The sequence below is a fragment of the Hippocampus bargibanti genome, linkage group LG14 (genome assembly GCF_051943395.1).
Source record: "Hippocampus bargibanti isolate YZ-2025 linkage group LG14, ASM5194339v1, whole genome shotgun sequence".
NCBI classification, from domain to species: domain Eukaryota; kingdom Metazoa; phylum Chordata; class Actinopteri; order Syngnathiformes; family Syngnathidae; genus Hippocampus; species Hippocampus bargibanti.
The window spans coordinates 15,449,549-15,469,751 of NC_142747.1; the positions used below are offsets into that span (position 1 = coordinate 15,449,549).

Sequence of the window (20,203 nt, forward strand, 5' to 3'; positions counted from 1 at the left end):
AAAATACTACACATCCAGTCTCTAACTGTCACGATAAAATACAATTGAATCCGTGATTTCTCACAGCAGTGTATTTTTAGGTAGTGGGTCCACCTATTTCATCATAATATATGATAATGGTACTTTAATTAATCAAAACGAAAAATAATTTAGAATTATAACCAAATGAAATGTTAACATGTTAAATTACTCTTATTTTGATAACCCTTAATCCGTTTCCTCCATCGTGTGTTCGCTCCTGGAAATACCCAACTGGAAGGGACAAATATTGGGCCAGACTTTCGTAACACGCAACGAGTGTGTGTGCCCGTCGAGATCGTTTCCTGCTATTTCATGAAGCGTAGATTATTTTGGGGTGAAGTTTGTGCTACCAACACATAATTTGATTTCTGGCAATCTTTTATTAATCCAGTATACAAATTGGATCGTAATAGACGTCGAAGCAAAATTTGCACATTTTAACATCGTGGTTTAAGTGGTCCTGAATTATATTTTGAATAGCAAAAACCGGAAGCAACTACGTTGTCAGTGTCTTGATGCTGGCGTTCAAAAGCTAGCTTTTTTTGCTAAGGCTAAACGCTGGACAGATGCTCTCTCTTTTCCACTTTACTTACGAAGCCCAGCGCACCGATGCCTAAATACCTTTAGTCATGTCCGTACAACAATTTGTAGTCTGAAATGCAATTTTACTGACACCTCTCCTGCCACGTGAGGCGAAAAGGGAAAATTACCAGAGCTGTGGACCCAACGGGATGACAAAATGAAGTGCTCTTGTGATGCTGATTCAAGTCACGATGAATTGACAGGCTATCTCCAAATGTATGCAAAGAAGAAATAATGACTGCGTTCAACTCTTGGTGAGTTATGTCAGTGAAAATGATAATAACCCTAAGTGATTTTTCAAGCATTGCATCGGATGATTTTTTTTTTGCTCTACCCATGTAATAAACATTTTATTTAATTAGAACCTTTTTTGTCACGAGTGGCAAAATTGTGAGAATATATTCCAATTTCAAAAAAGCACAATTGTCGCTGTCGGGAACCTCACTTCTCCAAAACATGACGTTTCAATACGTTAAAAAAGCACCGGCGTGCTTGTGGAGCCATAACATTGCACGGTCAGGGTGCAGATCATTTTAACAATTTATAAATAAATCAATTGTGCACCGAACTAAGCATTGATCAACGTTAAGAATTTTTGAAAAACTGACCAAATGTACACATTGGAGGTTTGAGCCCTGCACCTGCAAAAATGTGACCGTTTGAATATTAAAGGACTACAGGGGGAATGCCCATAATTACGATTTAATTAAGTTACATTGCATACAAAGGTTTAATGAAAATGTTTTTAAAGGATTAAATGTAAGTATAATCTGCAAAAAAGTTAAAATACAACAGTAGTGTTTCTAGCTGATGATTCTTTTGCGTACCACTAGAGGAAGACCGCACACCACCACAGTCACTGGGGCAATTCAGCAAACATCGAAGAGAAGAGAGGAAAAACGTAAATATATGTGAAATAAACAGCGGTCTCTCAATATTTAAGAAACATGAAAAAACATGAGATGGGTCACCTTTGCAGCATAAAAGATTTCAGTAAAACGTTTAAAAACAGTTCCTTCTGTCAAGGGATCTGGGTTCAAATCTGGGCTTCATCTTAAATCTTCAACACTTTTGAGGCTAAGCGCCCTTGAAAACAGTACAAATGGTTTTTCTTCTATGTTCCAGCCCTACCCTGTGACACCAATGGGGACCTGAGGGTTGGCGTTCATTGAAACAGTACCTTGTAGCCATGCGGATCTCTTTATGCCAAGGTGTGTTAACCGGGGCCATCGTCCTCAACCTCCTTATCCTTTACTATGTGTCTCGGGCACAGCAGCAGATGTTGGAGAAGAGGAAGGAACATGGCAGGGCCACCAGGAAGGCTGCTTTACCCGCCTCCGCTCTTGGGGAAGGCATAGCTGGATTACTTGGCCCGAGAGGTGAACCCAGACTTCCCGGCGTGTCAAATAATAATCGTAGCCCACGCGTAACTGTGCTCCTCCGCGAGTTTGAAAACTTTGAGAATTACGTCGGGGATGTTGCTAATTCTTTCCTGAGACAAAGACCTGAGCTTCCTTTCTTGGTTGTGGCTGATACACCTCCATACCCGCCTCTGGAGCTCCCTGAGGGCTGTCGCCTGTTGGTGCTCGCCCCAAGCCCGGACCAGCCGCCGCAAGCACACAGGCCTGAGTTTCACGTCCAGACGGACTTTGTGCTTCTCGTACCAGACGGTGTCGAGTTGGAGCCATCTCGAGCTATTGAGAGGTTGATTAAGGAGTTGGAAGGTGAGGGTGGTGGTCCTGTGAGGCTGGTGGCTTCACCTGTTCTGGCTCGATCGTCTGTGGAGTGTCTGCACTTGCGGGTGAACCTTCGCGAGTGGACCGCCACTTATTCTACCGCCGCGTCCGGGAGCAGTGGCAGCGTTTGTACAGCTTTGCATGGCGATGCCGTGGTCCTCATCCGTACGGAGGATCTCTTTAATCTCTCCGTGCCCTCGGCCGGCCCCTTTTCCCTTCGCTCTTCATCCAGACCACTTTGAGGGGTTGGAAGGTGAAGCTTCTGGAGAGTCCTTGTTTTTCAGCGAACCACCGGCCTCTCTTTGGCTCAGCCCACAGCCAGTGGAAAGCAGACACTCGCCTGAAGGAGTCCACAGGCAAGTTGATGAGGAGCTTCGGTCTGAAGCGTATCCTGCTGCCAGATGGGAAGGAACAGTGGCACGGCTGCAGCAAGGAGACGCCCCGCTGCTTCGGCACGGTGAAGGACGACACGCCGGACTACCTCTATCTTGATCGTTGGACACCTCCGTGTTGCCTGCGGGCACTTAGAGAAACCACCAAATACGTTATCAACATCCTGGAGAGCTCTGGAGTACGCTACTGGCTCGAAGGCGGGACTTTGCTAGGTGCCGTCCGCCACAAGGACATCATCCCGTGGGATTACGACGTAGACCTTGGAATCTACCTGGAGGACGTGCCCAACTGCGATCAGTTGAAGAACCTGGATTCCGGCTCGCTGGTGGACGCCAACGGCTACGTGTGGGAACGTGCGGTGGAGGGTGACTTCTACAGGGTGCAGTACAGCGAGGTCAACCACCTGCATGTGGACCTGTGGCCTTTCTACCCCCGCAATGGTGTCATGACCAAAGATACGTGGACCGAGCATAAGCAGGACATGGAGTTTCCTGAGCACTTCCTGCAGCCTCTCGTATCCATGCCTTTTGTGGGCATCAATGCCTACGGTCCAAATAACCACCGCGCCTTTTTGGAGCTCAAATTTGGAGAGGGGGTGGTAGAAAATCCCCAGTACCCCAACCCTGCCAAGAAAAGGCTTGACCGGGCTAAATTATGAGATAATATTTCTATGTTTGGCATGACTCAGTTGTAAAGTGTTCGATATCCAGCCATGGTGACCACGTTGTCGTGTCGTTGAACAAGGTACTGAACAAGCTACAGAACGCCGGCGACCATTCTGAGAAGTGCTTCGGAATAATGGATGGAATGAACTAAGTGATGTAATGAGAGACATCCTATTGTCAGAATTACTGTTTTAGCAAATACTGGCTTTACAATAAGTGTTGTACAGACGCTCTCCACATTACGAATGTGGTGCATTCCGAGCGGTCGTTCGTAAGGTGAATTCGATTGTAAGTTGCTTCAGTCAGTGCTATATTTTCTATGGAATGTATGTTTAAGTCAAACACTGAACGGGGAAGTATAAAACACAGACGCTCGATCAGTCGTAAAATAAATTCACACCTACTGTAAGTACAACGACATGTGTTCTTGGGTCGGCATTACTTTTTGTTATGCATCGCGTCCTCCCCTTCCACATACTCCATGCAGCCAATCGTAAGCGAGCGTCAACTGGGAAGAACGAAACATGCGAACAAAAATGTTTGCATGTACCGTTGTTCGTAACTCGAATGTTCGTAAGTCGGGTGTCTGTAAATGTTGTATAACAGTGTAAAAATTATATAGTGTACATTTTCACTATTGATTCGTGTAAGAGTAAGTATATTTCACTCTTTTATCCCACTTTTTGTGGTTTTATCTCACCCATTGCCATGGTTTGCACTGATTTCATTGAGAGAATGTTTTTTTGCACAGTTGAATGTTACTATATTGTTGTTTGCGCGTGAACTGAAATGTCTCTATCGCTGTTGGTGGTTTGGAGTATTTGTATGGAGAAAAATAAGCACACTATACCAAAGCGACTTTTGCGTCTTGTGCTTGTGGGGAAAAAAACCTTTTGTCATAAATAAATCATCCATCCACTAAACCGTGTTATGGTGGTTAGACTTTCTATAGGAGTTGTATACCACATAAGATGATATGGTATATTTTGTCACTGCCAAGTAACACACTGAGCGTCCTAATTCCATTAAGTAGCTTTGCACCTGTCAATGCAGCACACTATATATCCGATCCAATTCCTATCATTGCACAATTTATAAACAGCAAGGCTAGTATGTAGGCTACCAATTGGCACATTTTGCTTCTGACTACAGGCAGAGATTGCAAGTGTTTTGGGGATCTTTGGACGAACATAACGTTGCAGATAAACGCCACAAAGCTTAAAATATGTTTCGTTTGCAAAGAAATTGCAATATTGTAAAAATGATGCTCCACAAAACAAATCAATGATTTAAAAAAATGTATTTTCCCCAAACTGAAAATACTTCATTACCCTTTCCCGGCCTTTGGTAGAGACATCAAATATATATAAAACAATGCAATTATTTGTATTGGCAGCACCCGTAGCATACACACAGTCGTACCATCACAGGGATAAGATAATATAGTACCTTTGCTTGTCTGTAACTGTAAAATGTCCTTGAGAGCTTTGAAAGGCGCTTAAAATGTAATGTGTTCTTATCAGTATCGTTCATTCGGCAATGGATTTGATATTTTCAAAGATAACTGCGGTAATTAGACTGAAATTCGCGAAATTGCCACTTATAAAACTTGTTTGTAGTAGACAGCGTGAAAAAGCCGAGGTGGGGATCTTCAGACACTAGTGAGTGCACTACTTGACTGAAGCCACATTGTTGATTGACTTTTGTACAATTTTGCCATCTTAAGCTACCGGTAATCAGGCCAAATATGATCGTTTTTACTACCCATGGGCTACGTCCACTGACACCTCCACTGTGGCTCAAGACAAAGTTCAAAACATTGACAGAAATGTTCACCCCTACAAAAACAAAATCACCCATTTAAAACAGTCCATCAACCTTAAAAGGCAAGATTGCAGTTTTGTTTTGTTCTTTTGTTTGTTTCTTTTTGTAACAAGCGCTACGAGGAAGAATAATCCATCAGAGAAACTGGCATGCCTGTGACCCGCACGGACGGCCTCGACTGTCCTGTTAATTTGGGATTCAGGATCTTTTCTGGACCTATTTGGAGTATCTACGGCTGTAACAGAATAGTGTAATAGTAACCTTGTATTATGATGAAGTCATGCTTTGGAGCAAACATGGCTTCTTGACACAATCTTGTTGAAGACCTAAAGGATTCTTTGTCTGGCGTCCTCAATAATGCATACGCCATTATGAATCGGCGTCTTTGAGAATGGTGCTCATTGTTGCAGACTTGCGATAGATCAAGTTGAGTCTTAAAACTGCAAACTTGCTCTTTAAGGGACAGATATGCACAATGCAATGAATGGAGTAGATGGAAATTTCAAATACTAGACAGAGTAACCGCGACTGTACAAACACCATATCACGCAATAAAACATTTTGTTAAAAACATAGCAGGTTGGGATAATGGGGCAGGGGAGAGGGCAGCTTCCCATTGTGCATTTTCCATAAATCTTTTTGTTAAGCTCAATTTAAAAAGTGATCATCGCAGGTTATCCTGCGTGGGGGGGAGGGCCAGTGCCGTGACAGTAAAGGAGAGGCGAACTTTCAATAAATTACTGTTTGGGAAATACCTTCAAGGAAATCATTGCTCTTTTACATTCATATATCCCTGTTGGATTGTCCAAATGCCAGAATACGCCTGTTTGCCATTTTTTTAAAGTACAGTGGGACCTTGGCTTACGAACTTAATTGGTTCCCAGACAGAGTGTGTAAGGTGAAAAGTGTGTATCCCAAAAATTAATTTCCCATAGGAAACCATTAAAAGGAGAATAATATGTTCCCAGGTCCCTATAAAACATAATTTTCTACTTTCTAATTTTCTAAGCCTTAAAGGACAACCGACATCCCCGGCCAAGTTGTGTCCATAATTTGTAAAATGGCTTCAAATGACTTCTCAGCGTATTTTACAAAGATTCCACCGCATATAGCTATATTTTACGTTTTAAGACTTGCGCTGAATATTCTGGAAGTCTTGTGTTTGAGTTGTTGAGGCGTCCTCACCCTACGTCACTGAAGGAACGCCCCTCACCGAAAATAAGGACACATTGTAGCAGTCCTTCCATCACGTAAATGCATTTTGCTGTACTTTGGTCTGAAAACGTCGTGTAGGACCAAAAAGAGGCAGAAGAGGGCGACAAAGTTCCATGTAAGGAATTAATCAGCCTGTGGAAACGGGCTGATTAATTTCTTACATGGCTTTGTCGCCATTTTCTGCCTTTTTGGGGTGCGACATTTCCCACCCCTGATGCCTCAAAATGACGCGGAATACAATCTTTAATCGATTGCAAACATGTATGATTTCTTCTTCAGAACTATTTGAATCATATTAACAACTGGATGAGTAACAAGAAAGCATATTCTCCCAATCTGAAGCCACGTTTTGATTCTCGAGCAAGGCAAGACGTCTTGGCGTGACGTCACGAACAAGGGGGCGGGACCTTCTGAAACTGGCCACTTCCGGTTTCAAATTGACGTACTTTTTAGACACCAAGTCATTTTTATTGGTGTTTTGCATTTGACTAAAATATCATGTGTTTTAGGTATTTTAGATGCTATAAAACGTTTTTCTGATGTCAGTTAGGAAACAAAAAAGTGACGTCGGTTGTCCTTTAAAACGACACAAAATATACCCTATTTTCTGTATAATAAATGTGCTATAGTATTATGATTAAAGAAATAAACTGTACTGTACAATAAAGTCATTTTATTTACCTTTGTGATGGTCGTTAATGGCTTGATGGAATGGAGTGTGGTTTCCTCAGCATTAAATACTTGATGAGGAACGTAGGCTTCTTTCACCATCTTGAGGAATGATCCCTTGTAGGTGCTTTCTCTGTGATAATTGTATCTAGTTCATCAATTGTGATCTGTTTCGCTGGGTTGATAGCTTTTAGCATCAAGTGTACAGATGACTTGTGCGGGTTATTTGTGGAGCCTGATTGATGGGATATTTAACCTTCCAGTCTACCCTCTGCGTTTGAACTATCAAAGTTGAAATGGGTCCAAATTTCACCGTTTTCCATCCATTTTCTCACCATTTTACTTGTTTTTTTTTTCACTTTTTTTTTTTTTTTTGTTTTAAACTCTGTCCTCTCCCTTTCATGTGTGTGTGTGCGTTTTCTCACTCTCTGTCTGCCTGTCTCTTTAATGTTTAACCCCCCCCCCCCACACACACACACACATACTGCTGGGTTCTTGACCAATCACGTGGCTTTAAACAAAGACGCCATTTTGTTTTTTCGAGAACGGCCTCTCTCTCTGTAACCCCATCCCCCACTGCTGCGTTCTTGACCAATCACGTGGCTTTAACCGACGACTGGGGGCAGAGAATAGAGGACAAAAAAAGTCTGCTGCCATTTCCTTGTTTGGAGAACGGGCTTGTGACACATCACTCATTGTGGCAGCTCCGTGTGTATCCCGAAAAATAGTTTGTATGCCAAGGTAAAATTTTCATAAATGTAACATTCATAAACCGAAAAGTTCGTAAGCCAAAGGGTTCGTAAACCGAGGTCACACTGTACGTCTACAGCTTCCAGAAAAAATTTGCAGATGGATCGAGGTCCATCGTGTCAATTTGCAGTTTCCACTGTAGCGTTAAACAACGTTAATTGTGATCCCCACACCTCCATCACAAAGAGCCCAGCTTGGTGTTTCTGTTGTCCGTTTGTGGGAGACCTTTCATCTCAATGAGCGGCGAGTGTTCAGGCGGGGGCGTGACGCTGTTGACCATGCCCAGGTCAGTGCTTTGTTCTCGTCTGGCGGTGCGGTCTACAAAATGTTGCAGGAGTCCTGCGCCGAATGCGTCGCCTTCCACGTTCAGTACTGTACATGTGCGGTCACTGAATACAAAAGATGGGAAAATGATATACAGTAAAGTCTCGTTATATCGATATCGGATATATCGATAGTTCCGGTTATATCGATACTATTTCTATGCACGCACGGAGAAAATTACATGCAAACAGGGTCGGATATATCGATAGTCCCGGTTATATCGATTTTTTCGGACTCCCTTGAATATCGATATAACGAGACTTTACTGTAGTTTAAAATTATCTAAGAAAACAAGATGATCGCAATGCCGAGTGAAAGACAGCATCAAGATTTTTTTGCTACTGATTTATATTTCTTCCATTCATTAATTGAACTTTTATTCATTCATTCATTCATTCATTGACTTTGAAATGAGCACCTGCTTTTCTTGTTCAAATGTCCCGAACATTTTATATTTACTTAAACATTAAATATTTACTTCACCAAAGAACATGGTAATGACAAGCACAATGGGAATAACACAACAGTTTTTAGCCTCAATTTTTGCTTCAGTTCACTATGACATTGTGCTGATCCTTCTGGTGGGTGTGCCTTGGTCAATTGTGGGCAGTTTAATACAGAAATAGAGACACATGAACAGTTTTTTCAAGTCAGCCACATGCATTAATCACTTTTTGGGGAGGGCAGTAGGTACAAGAAACTGTAATGTATTATTATGATGTTTACTTATCTAAACCTCTTATTTATTTATTTACAACCATATTTATTTATTCATTTATTTTTTGGTTTGTTTATTTGTTTATCTATTTATATATTTATTTGTTTATCTATGTGTACATATTTATTTATAGCCCTATTTATTTATTTATTCACTCATAGCTTTATTTATTTATTCATAGCCATTTATTTATTTGTTTGTTTGTTTGTTTGTTTAGAGCCATATTTATTATTATGTATCTGGTTATACTTTCGGTTGAGTGAACGCTGGCGCGTATGGCTGACGCTGCTCACCCACAGAAGAACTTGTTCTGTGACCTTGAGAGTTTTGAAAGGCGCTTATAAATGAAATGTATTATTATTATAGTGGTTGTGATTATTCTCTGTGTACGTGTGTTGCACAACAAACAACTTGATCGCTAATCGGGATGTATCGGAACACAATGATATTTGTTATCCCATTGATGGAGTTTTGCACTGTTGGCTAGCAAAACGAGGTGAAGAATGAATTAAAGAAAGAATGTTTTTAATATTCACTGTACAACTTCATTTACATTTAGTTTGACAGTGAACTTCAATTGGAAGTGGAATATAAGGGGGTCAGCCCGTTTTTTTGAAGAATTGTTCACATGCTACTCTCCATGTTAATTTACTATGACTGGCCCACTTGTCAACCACTGAGTGCAAATGATCACATGACATTATTTATCCAATCAGTGCTGTGGGAAATTTTGTTTGCTTAATCGTCAATGTGTGACTGTTGTGATAATAATAATAATAATAATAATAATAATACATTTTATTTCCAAGCGCCTTTCAAAACTCAAGGACACTTTACAGTCATGGGAGTATACCGGTACTTATCTCTTTAAATATTATAGACATTATTCTGTTTTTTAAAAATATTTTTTTTTGTCTCTTAAATTTGTTATAAATATTTATGTATTTATGTATTTATGTGTTTATTTGTTTTTTTTATTTGAACTTATTGTAAATGTATTTACACCAAAAAAAAAAACAGTCCAGGAGTAAAATGTACAGAAAATACAGTCTATCCTATGAAGAAGACCCTTGTGGAGTGGCATGCAAGTTTCTAGACATGAGCTGACAGCAGCTCCTGCATGAATGAGCTCATTATTTTTGTGTTTTACGGACTGAAAAGTGATTCCATGACTGTGGCGCTCTTTTCCGAAATCACAAAAATTCCATAAAAACACAGTGGAAGGAAAATAATCAAATAATGCAGCATTCAGAGATGCAGTACCAGGTGAACAAATATTGGTCATCTGCATTACTCAACCAACGGACGACTAGTGAGTTTTCTATCATCTATTTGTATCGCCCAGCATGCCTCGACTCCAGCCGGTACTACAAACACCGTATCTTGCAGTACCTTTTTTCCATTGGAAAAGTGTCAAAAACAACAAAGCCAAAAAGACATCGATGAGTGGAAAATCAGTGATGTATACTCACACAAGCCAGTCAACTGCCAGGATTAGCGAGATATCGTTGGTGGGCAAACCGACTGCTTCCAGGATGATTGCCAAGGTCAACACGCCGCCAGCGGGTATTCCTGCTGCACCAACACTCGATGCTGTGGCAGTCACGCTGATTAGGTGGAAGAAAAAAGGCATCATCAACTAAAACAATTCATGACCAACTTTTTTTGTGAGTGTGTGGGATACATACAGGATAGTAACGATTTGGATGAAATTGAGAGGAGAGTCGTTGAGCTGTGCAATAAAAACGGCAGCCGCGCATTGAAAGCATGCGGCTCCGTCCATGTTGACGGTGGCGCCAATGGGTAGGATGAAGCGGCTTATTTGCTTGGAGACGCCGTTATTTTCCTCCACACACTTCATCATCAGTGGAAGTGTGGCCGAGCTGCGGGAAGGATATTAAGAGTAGACCAAAGGCATGAGTTTAAGAAGGAATTGTAGATGTTAAAAAAAATCCCTGGTTTGGCTTGCGGCTTTAGTTTATAACAGTTTTATACAAGGAATGGTATTCCACAGGCTTCTGTCCTTGGGCCCTATCTGTTCATTAATCTTTTTACTTCCATTTAGGCACAGTTCATAGAGTGGATTTGCAAACTATCCCAGCGGACTCAGGGCCAAAGTCAGACTGCAGTCGGACTTAATTTGTTCCCATACAGAGTGTGGAAGGCGAAAAGTGTCTATCCCAAAAATAAATTTCCCGTAGGAAACCATTAAAATGAGAATAATCCGTTCCCAGGTCCCCATATAACTCAGAATAAATTTCTACTTTCTAATTTTCTAAGCCTTAAAACTACACAAAATATACCTTGTTTTAGGTATAATAAATGTGTGATGGTATTATAATGAAAGAAATACACTGCACTGTATAATAAAGTCGTTTTATGTACCTTTGTAATGGTCGTTGATGGCTTGATGGAATGGAGTGGCCGGTTTCATCAGCATTAAACACTTGATGAGGAACGTAGCCTTCTTTCACCATCCTGAGGAATGATCCCTTGTAGGTGCTTTCTCTGTGATAGTTGTATCGAGTTTCTCATCAATTGTGTTAAGTTTAGCTGGGTTGATAGCTTTTTGCATCAAGTATACAGATGGCTTGTGCGGATTGTTTGTGGAGCCTGATTGATGGGATATTTTAACCTTGCAGTCTACACTCTGCCTTTGAACTATCAAAGTTGAAACTCACTCACTGTTATCTGCCTGTCTTTTTAATGTTTAAACCACCCCCCCTCACTGCTGCGTTCTTGACCAATCACGTGGATTTAACCGAAGACTGGGGGCAGGGAATAGAGGACAAAACCAGTCTGCTGCCATTTTGTTGTTAGAAGAACGGGCTCGTTCGCGAACGACACATCACTCATTGAGGCAGCTCCTTGTACGAAAAAAGTTCGTAGGCCAAGGTAAAGTTCGTATGCCAAGGTAAAATTGTCAAATGAAACGTTCGTAAACCGAAAAGCTTGTAAGCCAAGGGGTTCGTAAACCAAGGTATCACTGTATTTCAATTTGAACCACTGCACGACCGAATGTGCAAATTTCCCCACTGTAGGACGATTAAAGGGTTTCTGATTCTGAATGAGCAATTCCGTACCTGGAAGCTGTCCCAAAGGCTGTGGCCAGAGCTGTGAATATTCCCCATAGGAAGGTGAACGGATTCTTTCTTGTAATGATGAAGTAGATGCCGGGCAGCACAAGGAGGCCGTGGATGATGTGCCCAACAACGCAGCACGCTATATACTTTCCCAGACTGGCAAACAACGTACCGACGTCCTCCATTTCAACTATTTTGCCAGCAACAAGGAACATGATACCGAATGGGGCATACCTGTGGAGAGATGGGAGGATGTTAACTCATTTACTGCTAGACGATGTACAAAAATCTGTCCACTCCGGTGCAAGGGTTTTCGTCATTTTCACTCAAATTGCAGGAAACACAGAATATTGAGTTTTAGGACTACATAAACATTCAATACAGCGTTAGAAACCTGAGAGACTCTTCTTTCATTAGGAAAAAAAAGAGTTAATTCCCAAGTAATATGGGTCTGGAGTTATCTGAGCTTGAAATGGGGGCGGCTGTACAAAATACAATACATGCATATTGATTTTTATAATAATAATAATAGATTTCATTTATAAGTGCCTTTCAAAACTCTCAAGGTCACTTTACAGTCACAGGATAAGTTTTTTGTGGGTGAGCAGTGGCAGCCACACGCGCCAGCATTCACTCAACCCGGAAGTAACTCAAATAGATAGAAAGCTAGCTAGCTAATAGATAGCTAATGGGTGACTAGTTAGTTGTGCAAATGCTGCCCCCTCGTGGAAGGGAAAAACATTGTCAGGTCTGACCATTGCTTTGTCGGCACCCCCGCAAGAAAAACCAGAACAAATTCGGGAATGGCACTCCACATCATGCTTTCAGTGCCCGAATAAATTCAGGAATGGCAGTGAATGAGTTCTACAAAGGTTGTTAAGGGGAAGGTGATTTGACATTTTTTTAAATTATCACTATTATGATTATTATTGCTTCCCTCGTATCTCTGTAACATCAGCTAATTGGGTACTGAACATGGAACCACCTCGTCAAACTCAAAACCTTACCACATGATCCACGAGACCAGCACCATGGTGGCTTCATTAAACGAGTTGAAGAACTTAATCAAGATCTCGCCTTCCGGTCCCAACTTCCTTAAAGCCACACCGAATACAATGGCAAACACTACCAGACCCAGAATATTCATCCCATCCTGGTCAGTGCCAAAAGGAACCTGCACAAATAAACAAGACTGTCAGTAAACACCCCAACAACAAAACTCAAAGCATCAGTGAAAAAAGGTTTCTTCAGCTGTCATCTGTACTTCTTTAAAGGTGTCGGACATTTCACTCCTCATCCGAAAAGCTTCGTCAGCAAACTAAAGCTGTGCTGGAGTTCGATGACGAAGCCTTTGGGATGAGGAGGGAAACGTCCGACACCTTCAAAGAAGTACAGATGACTGCTGAAGAAACCTTTTCATCGATGGACCACTCCTGTACGACTGAGAGCTTACACAGACGTAAACCTCAAAGCAGTTTTTTTTTTGTGTAAACGTGTTGCCCTACTCACCTTTTCCACTGTTATGTTACGGACTCCGTTTGTGCTATTTATGCTGACCAACTTGTAGCTTGTCGCATACTGCAAAGGAGAGACAGTTTGCTTTGTCAGCCTTACAAAATCTAGGAAACTTTTTGTACTTGTTAGTTACATTTTAGACAAATGCAGCTTACCGACTGAAAGGCAGCAGAAACCAAGTTGGAGGGAAAGATGTTTCTGTTGCGCAAACAAAAGAATCGTAAACACATGGCATACCAGGGCATCACATGATCCTGATGAGAATCACTTAAAGTCCTGTTTTTAATGTATTAAAAGGAATACAAGTGACTCATATTTTGTATTAGCAATGTCAAGCAAGTTAAAGCTTTGTGCTTTTTGCGCCTGTCATGGGCAGCATTTTCATAGCCCCGCTTTGTTTAGCAGAAAGGTCGGGAACAGTCTGCGGCTGGATGGATGCATGCCTAGCTTGAGGAGCCCGCGATGAGAAGAAAGGAGCGTCAGCGCAGAGCGCCTATGCATATGTGGATTTGTCGCATCTTGGAATTGAAGCGGATTTACGTGGGGCAGGAGATGTGAGACAATCTCTTTGTGAATGCATGCTGCAGCTTTGTGTTGGCTTTCAACATTTAGCTTGTAGCAGACGTGCCCATTTTACCATGACATTCCTGATCCACTGGTGAAAAGGACGCTTTGATGCTCTCCTCTCCCATGCAGAACTGCTTCATGTCACAAAGAGGGTGCGGAACGTGCTTAAGATTGAATGAGTGTCTTGTGTGTTGTTACATTAGGTTTTTTTTGTTTTTGACTTCAAGATACAGCAGGTCCTGTATTTTGTTTTTCTACTTCTTCCTTTCCTCTGACTTTCATCACTTTGCTGCTGTGAAATGTAAATTTCTCCACTGCGAGACTAATAAAAGCTAATCCAATCCAATCCACAACGTTGAGGTGGTTTGAACTATGGGATGATGTTCACCATCATGAACAGCTAGCATGCGAAACCATTTGATCATGTGGTAATAGTGCAGTGGGAATATGACATTATACAGAGTTAACTTGTATATTGTAATTAACTGTTAACTTGAATATTTGCATCACCTGATCGTGCTATCTGTGTATTTATGCAAAGTTGGTTACTATGCTAGGCTGTAATTTTCCAGTATGTCAGGCTTTAACTTCATTGTCATTATTATTTTATGTACATGTTAGATTCCATTTGTTTAAAATATACTGTAGCATATCAGAATATTTCTTTGATCGGAACAATTTGTTTGGACATCATGTGACTGGTAACAGTGCAAATAAGAAGGAGCGAGCTGAACATGAAAGACAGATGTCAGCTAAATCCAGAAGCAATAGTTTTCTTCTTTTCCTTTTCGGCTTTTACTTTCAGGGGTCGCCACAGCAAATCAGTGTTCTCCATCTAAACCAGTTTAGTCTGGCTTCGCTGACTTTCTCTCCAAAATATCTAACCCTTGTAACCGTTTATATACAAAACTATTTTAACCACTATTTTTGAGGGGTTATCAATATGTCTCTGATATACTCATTCTTGATCCAACCTGGTCACTTCTAAAGAATATCAGTTTTGTGACCAAACAAAATTAAGCCAATCTAATATATTGAGGGTTTTTTTCACTAATAAAAGATTTGATGAATGTGCATATGAACTAGTTGGGTTAAGTATTTGGACTATTCACCATATTGAAGCTCCATTCTTGTACACCCAACTTTTTTAATTTGTAGTCTCATTTTATGAATGTGGCAAAACAATACAATCAAAGGTATGTAATAATAATTAGCATCTATGTACACGAAAGGAGCAATAGAATAATTCTGTATGCCACTCTTTACAGTAGATCCCATATTATGTTTTCATACTTTCATACTTTTTCCTTTTCTCTTCCTTACATAACTTGGCAGTTGTGAGTTCGGAATTTCTACAAACAAAAAAAAGGTTCTCTGTCTCTCGCTCTCTCTTGGAATAGATCTCACATGTGCAAGTGTTCCAGGAGGTGCTGTGGCTTTGGGGCCTACACATTGCCTCTGAGGGACATGTCAAACTAAACTGCTCAGCTCATTAATGAAAACCAGAAAATCTGAATCATCTTTATTGACCAAGTGCCAGTATGAAGAACACACAAAAAATTATCTCCGGTGGAAGAGGCTACATTTGTATTATCATTAACAAGCAACTACTCATTACCTTTTGCCAAGTTACCAGCATTTATAGAGTCACTGTTTGTTTTGATGATTAATCCTGTTGAGATTTTACAGTAGGGGAAAACATAGACAAAGTGAGGTGCAAAGACTCAACAGGTGGGGGCGTCTTGTGTGTCTCCAGAAAGTGTTGTGGTGATATGTGCAAAATAAAGACTGCCAAACGCGCGACAAGTGCTTCGGTTGACCTGCAGGACTCCTCTTTGTTCTGTTTTGTTTTTAGACACTTGGTTGAACAGCAGTAGCCATGTTGCCACGTGAGATCTTTTTGTCAAAAGACAGCAGGGCACCAACCGTGAGGGTCTCACTATAATGAGGCGCACGGGTTTGTCTTGCTGCTCTATTATCATTCAGGCTCAGTGGGAGCAAGTTTGAATGCCCTGCTGGGATACATTCCCTCGTTATTCATTTAGCTCCCAGCTCTCTTTCACGAGTTACCGAAACGTATAACATTCTCCACATGTCCAGGCCGAAACTGTTCTTCCATTCAAGTGTTGTTATGGAAGTAACGGCATTCATTTGAGGTCACTCACATTTATGTACTTCTATGTAAGGTATAAGCAGCCTATGGCCTGTGGGCTATAATTGAACCGCAAGAGCATTTGATCTTGACTAAATATTGATAACCCCTCAAAAATAGTGGTTAAAAAAGTTTTGTATATAAACGGTTACAAAAGTAATGCATGTAACTTGCTTCTCAGATAGTTTATTTATTTCATAAAATTACACTTGAATGACAAAAACCAAAATGTGTTGTGTACATACTGCTAATTAAGAATTAAGATTCGCAACAAGAATGATTGTGTTTAATGGTATTGGTAATACAACTTACCAGTGTGACAGTTGGGAATGTCAGTTCAAACACTGCCTGTACGTGATATTAATGTTACTAAATGTTTTTGATCGAAAAATAAATTAAATCATGTTTACATTACTTTCAATGGGAAAACGTCTTCAGATATGACTGAATATCTTTGGATTTGATTAGCCTTTATTCATCTCGCAGTGGAGAAATGTACATTTCACAGCAGCAAGATCATGAAAGGAATAGGAAACGAAAAAAATAAGTAGAAAACAAAAGACAACTAGATGCAAATGTTTTTTCAGCCGTCATCTGTACTTCTTTGATGACGGCGGCTGAATAAACCTTTTCATCGATGGACCACTCCTGGACGACTGAGAGCTTACAGAACACAGACGTTAAGACAACTAGCATAACACACTCAAACAACAATTACCATACGAGCAATGGAAAACCCAACTTTCTGTTCATTAACTGTGAGAATTTGTTTCCAGAAAGTGACACCTCACTGTTTGGCGACTTCCTGATTTTAACGAACGGGGGTTGTCCCAACAGGTGAGGTTACATCATGCGCTTCTTTGTTAGCCATTACATGGCCAAATGCGACTGATATGATCTTCGTAGTCAGTTATTTAAAAAATACAGACAATTAGAGCCACGTTTGCATGTGGAATGGTGAGTGTTATATGGCGACCTCGTGCCCCTTTTGCCCCAACAGTGTTAATTTAGCTCATGGCAACACGATCTGATGCAACGACATGACTTCGTTGCAGCAAGATACACAACGTGCCATGTGGTTTCGGGCTTCACGTGGACTTACGGTAGGAGCCCTTGACAAAGCCGCTTGGACATATGTAATTGGGGAACTTCACTCACCTGATCAAGTCTAAAAAGGAGTCGATGATTTCTTTGGGTTCGGGCACGGTGTCATCCAAACCCGCCAATTGAGGCTTGGTCAAAGTCACCGAGCCCGGCTTGATGATATACGCCATCACAACGCCGATGGCCGATGCGATCAACGTGGTCACAAGGAAGAAAAGCATCGCCCAGCCGCCTAACTTGCCCAAGGCTTTTGGGTCGATGCTGGCCGCCCCAGACACCAGACTACACACCACCAACGGGATGATTATCATCTTCAGCAGCCGGATAAGCAGTTCGCCGGGGAAGCCGATGTAAATGATTTGGGTGCGTGAGAGCTCTGCGTTACGTACGCCGAGGCCGATGAAGACGCCGATAATGACACCCGCCACGGTCATGATGACCAGAAGATTGTCCCGAACTATCCGCGCTACACGCCGGGAGAGAGGTTGCTTCACGCCGCGGGACGAACCGTTGGGCAGCGGGTCACCGCCGCCGTAGTGCGCTTTGGCATCTTCCAGATTGTTATCGGCCATAGCTCCGGCGAGTTAAAAGTTGACCTGGGACTAAGTTCCAACTTTGACAAAGACACGAGTTGAACACCACCGGCGGTCCTTTCTTGTTTGAAGTGACGACGCGACGTACACAAGAAGATACATTTCACCGGAAGAAGGGAGGTGCTTTGTGACGTCAAACGGGCGGGGTCTAGTCTGTGCATTTATTTACTACACTAGTATAAATGTGGCTATCCTGTGTGGAGTGACCGTTCTCCACGTGTCCCCGTGGGTTTTCATCTGGCATTCTGCGACATTCCAAAAACTTCAAAAAACGAGGTGGGGACATTGTTTTGTCACTATCTGGCCTGTGGCTGACTGGCAGCCAGATATTGGGGTACCCATTGGGGTACCCCCCCTGCCACCACTGCCGAAGAAATCTGAGATAGGCACCCGCACGCCCTCGTGAGCATACGGAGCCCCTAAGGGGACATCGAAGAAAAAAAAAAACTTTGCGAGATCTCGCAAAACTTTGCGTTCCCTCGCAAAAGTTTGCGTTCCCTCGCAAAACTTTGCGTTCCCTCGCAATACTTTGCGTTCCCTCGCAATACTTTGCATTCTCTCGCAAAGATTGCGAGATCTCGCAATCTTTTTTAAAAAAATGTGCGTTCCTGTACTTCCGGGTCAGCTTGGCTCAGGTAGACGGTCGCGCGCGCTGCTTATTGAGAGAAGGCAACAACTCGGCGCATCATGGAGGAAGACTTGGAACACTTCTTGCAGTCAAGAAACGTCCCTCACGTGGACATTGCACGTATGAAAAGCGACAAGGTGGGCATACAGCTACAAAGTCTGATGTAATAAGCAAAACAAGAGAAACATGGACATTTTTTTTCGAAGTAGTATTGGTAGTAGGTCAATAAAGTGAAAGTGAAGCTAACATTTCTATCTACTCTACCTGTACTGTTAATTCTATTTTAATAATGAGGTTATTAACACAATTTAAAATCGATATTACAGTTAGTAATTGGGCTGCCGCTACCTAATATACTATTCTCGTGTAATACTGAATACAAATAATGATGACTGTAGTGTCCCATCACTCATGTGAATATGTTAAATGTATTAAAAGTTATTGATAATTAAATAAACATGTCAAGTATTTATTCTCACAATTTATCTTTGCAGGTTGACATGGCAGTAATTGCTATGATGACCGAAGAGCAAATGGGCAAATATATCACTTCTTATGGTGATCGAATAGCTGTCCTTTGCTTTTGTCATCAGAAAATGTCCAGTGGTGATAATGAACTGCTCCTCCAAAAATTAAGAGGCAAAATAAGATCAAGGAAAAAAGGTGTAATGGCTGAGACTTCGGGAGTACTCCAAAACCATGTTGATGGGATGGCAAGACATAACAATGTTTCTGCAGAAAAGACTCAAAGGAAGATTTATGGCAACGATTACCATCAAGTGAGGACAAGCAAAGGTGGAGGAACAAGGTATGCCATCCTGGAAAAAAACAGCAACTGTCGCTCACATTTTGGAGCTGGGAAAAGGGCTATTTTTCCCAGATGGAAGCTAAACCAAAGGACCTGTTGAAGACTTTACTTTTGAGGTCTGTGATTTCAAAAGAAACCACATTGCTTTAGATGAAACAATTGGCAGACTCTATGAAAAAAACAAATTGAAACTGTTAAGATTTTACATTGGCACAAAAGAAAATACTCCAACATCTCATTTGGATGAATGCAGTGAAGCTCATTCATCTGTCACCAACATGGTGGGAGAAAGTGCGCAATTGATTGATTGACTCTCTTATGTCTACACACACATGCACACACATCAGTTTAGGAGCATTTCATTATTTGTACTTTGAGATGTAAAACATCTGTCATGGTCAACCTTGCGTAGGGCAGTCTACAGTTGTATTTTCCTTTTGTGTCTACAATTGATTTCATGGTTATTATTCATTCATTCAATTTTCCATATCACTTATTCTCCTAATGGTTTCGGATATGGTGCCACTTTCAGTTTGACCTAAAGGTTTGAAGTTGATATGTCATGTAATGTTGCAAATATTTGCACTGTTCAAACAAAAGCAATTCTTTTTGTACTTGATATTGTATTCCATTTATATGTTTGTGATTGGTGTTCATACCAATTTGTCAATGTTAATACAATTTGTTCCAAATAATTCATGTTTTTTTTAAACACAAGACACCACCTGCTGACGAAATTGAAGAGTGACAATTATGTTATCATTTACAGGCAAGTGATTGTGTACTGGGGTGCAGGAATACTATTCAGATCCACATTGGTTAAGTATTTGTGGTTAAAATCAGCAACCAAGACAGT

General features: G+C 41.3%; 2 protein-coding genes across 2 annotated transcripts; one reads left to right on the forward strand and one right to left on the reverse strand.

Annotated features, from left to right (window-relative positions):
* Positions 1-388: 388 nt before the first annotated feature.
* On the forward strand, positions 389-4,555 carry fkrp (fukutin related protein). Its single transcript, XM_089014449.1, is given in 3 exon segments — positions 389-857; positions 1,729-2,534; positions 2,537-4,555. Coding segments are annotated over 2 exon segments (1,596 nt in total). The 5' UTR covers positions 389-857; positions 1,729-1,792; the 3' UTR covers positions 3,391-4,555.
* Positions 4,556-4,681: 126 nt separating this feature from the next.
* On the reverse strand, positions 4,682-18,316 carry slc1a5 (solute carrier family 1 member 5). The gene is made up of 8 exons (XM_089014451.1): positions 17,373-18,316; positions 13,651-13,693; positions 13,490-13,558; positions 12,988-13,154; positions 11,981-12,214; positions 10,586-10,780; positions 10,370-10,504; positions 4,682-8,244 (listed from the first exon to the last, which is right to left on the reverse strand). Exons 1-8 carry the CDS (start codon positions 17,888-17,890, stop codon positions 8,034-8,036), a joined length of 1,572 nt encoding a protein of 523 aa, XP_088870577.1. The 5' UTR covers positions 17,891-18,316; the 3' UTR covers positions 4,682-8,033.
* Between the last annotated feature and the right edge of the window lie 1,887 nt (positions 18,317-20,203).

Coding starts and splice junctions, on each gene's coding strand:
- slc1a5 (XM_089014451.1), bottom strand. CDS start 17,890: ATGGCCGATAACAATCTGGAAGATGCCAAAGCGCACTACGGCGGCGGT. Junction 13,155..13,489: donor GTAACATAACAGTGGAAAAG/GTGAGTAGGGCA, acceptor TTATTTGTGCAG/GTTCCTTTTGGCACTGACCA. Junction 10,505..10,585: donor ATCCAAATCGTTACTATCCT/GTATGTATCCCA, acceptor CCACCTAATCAG/CGTGACTGCCACAGCATCGA.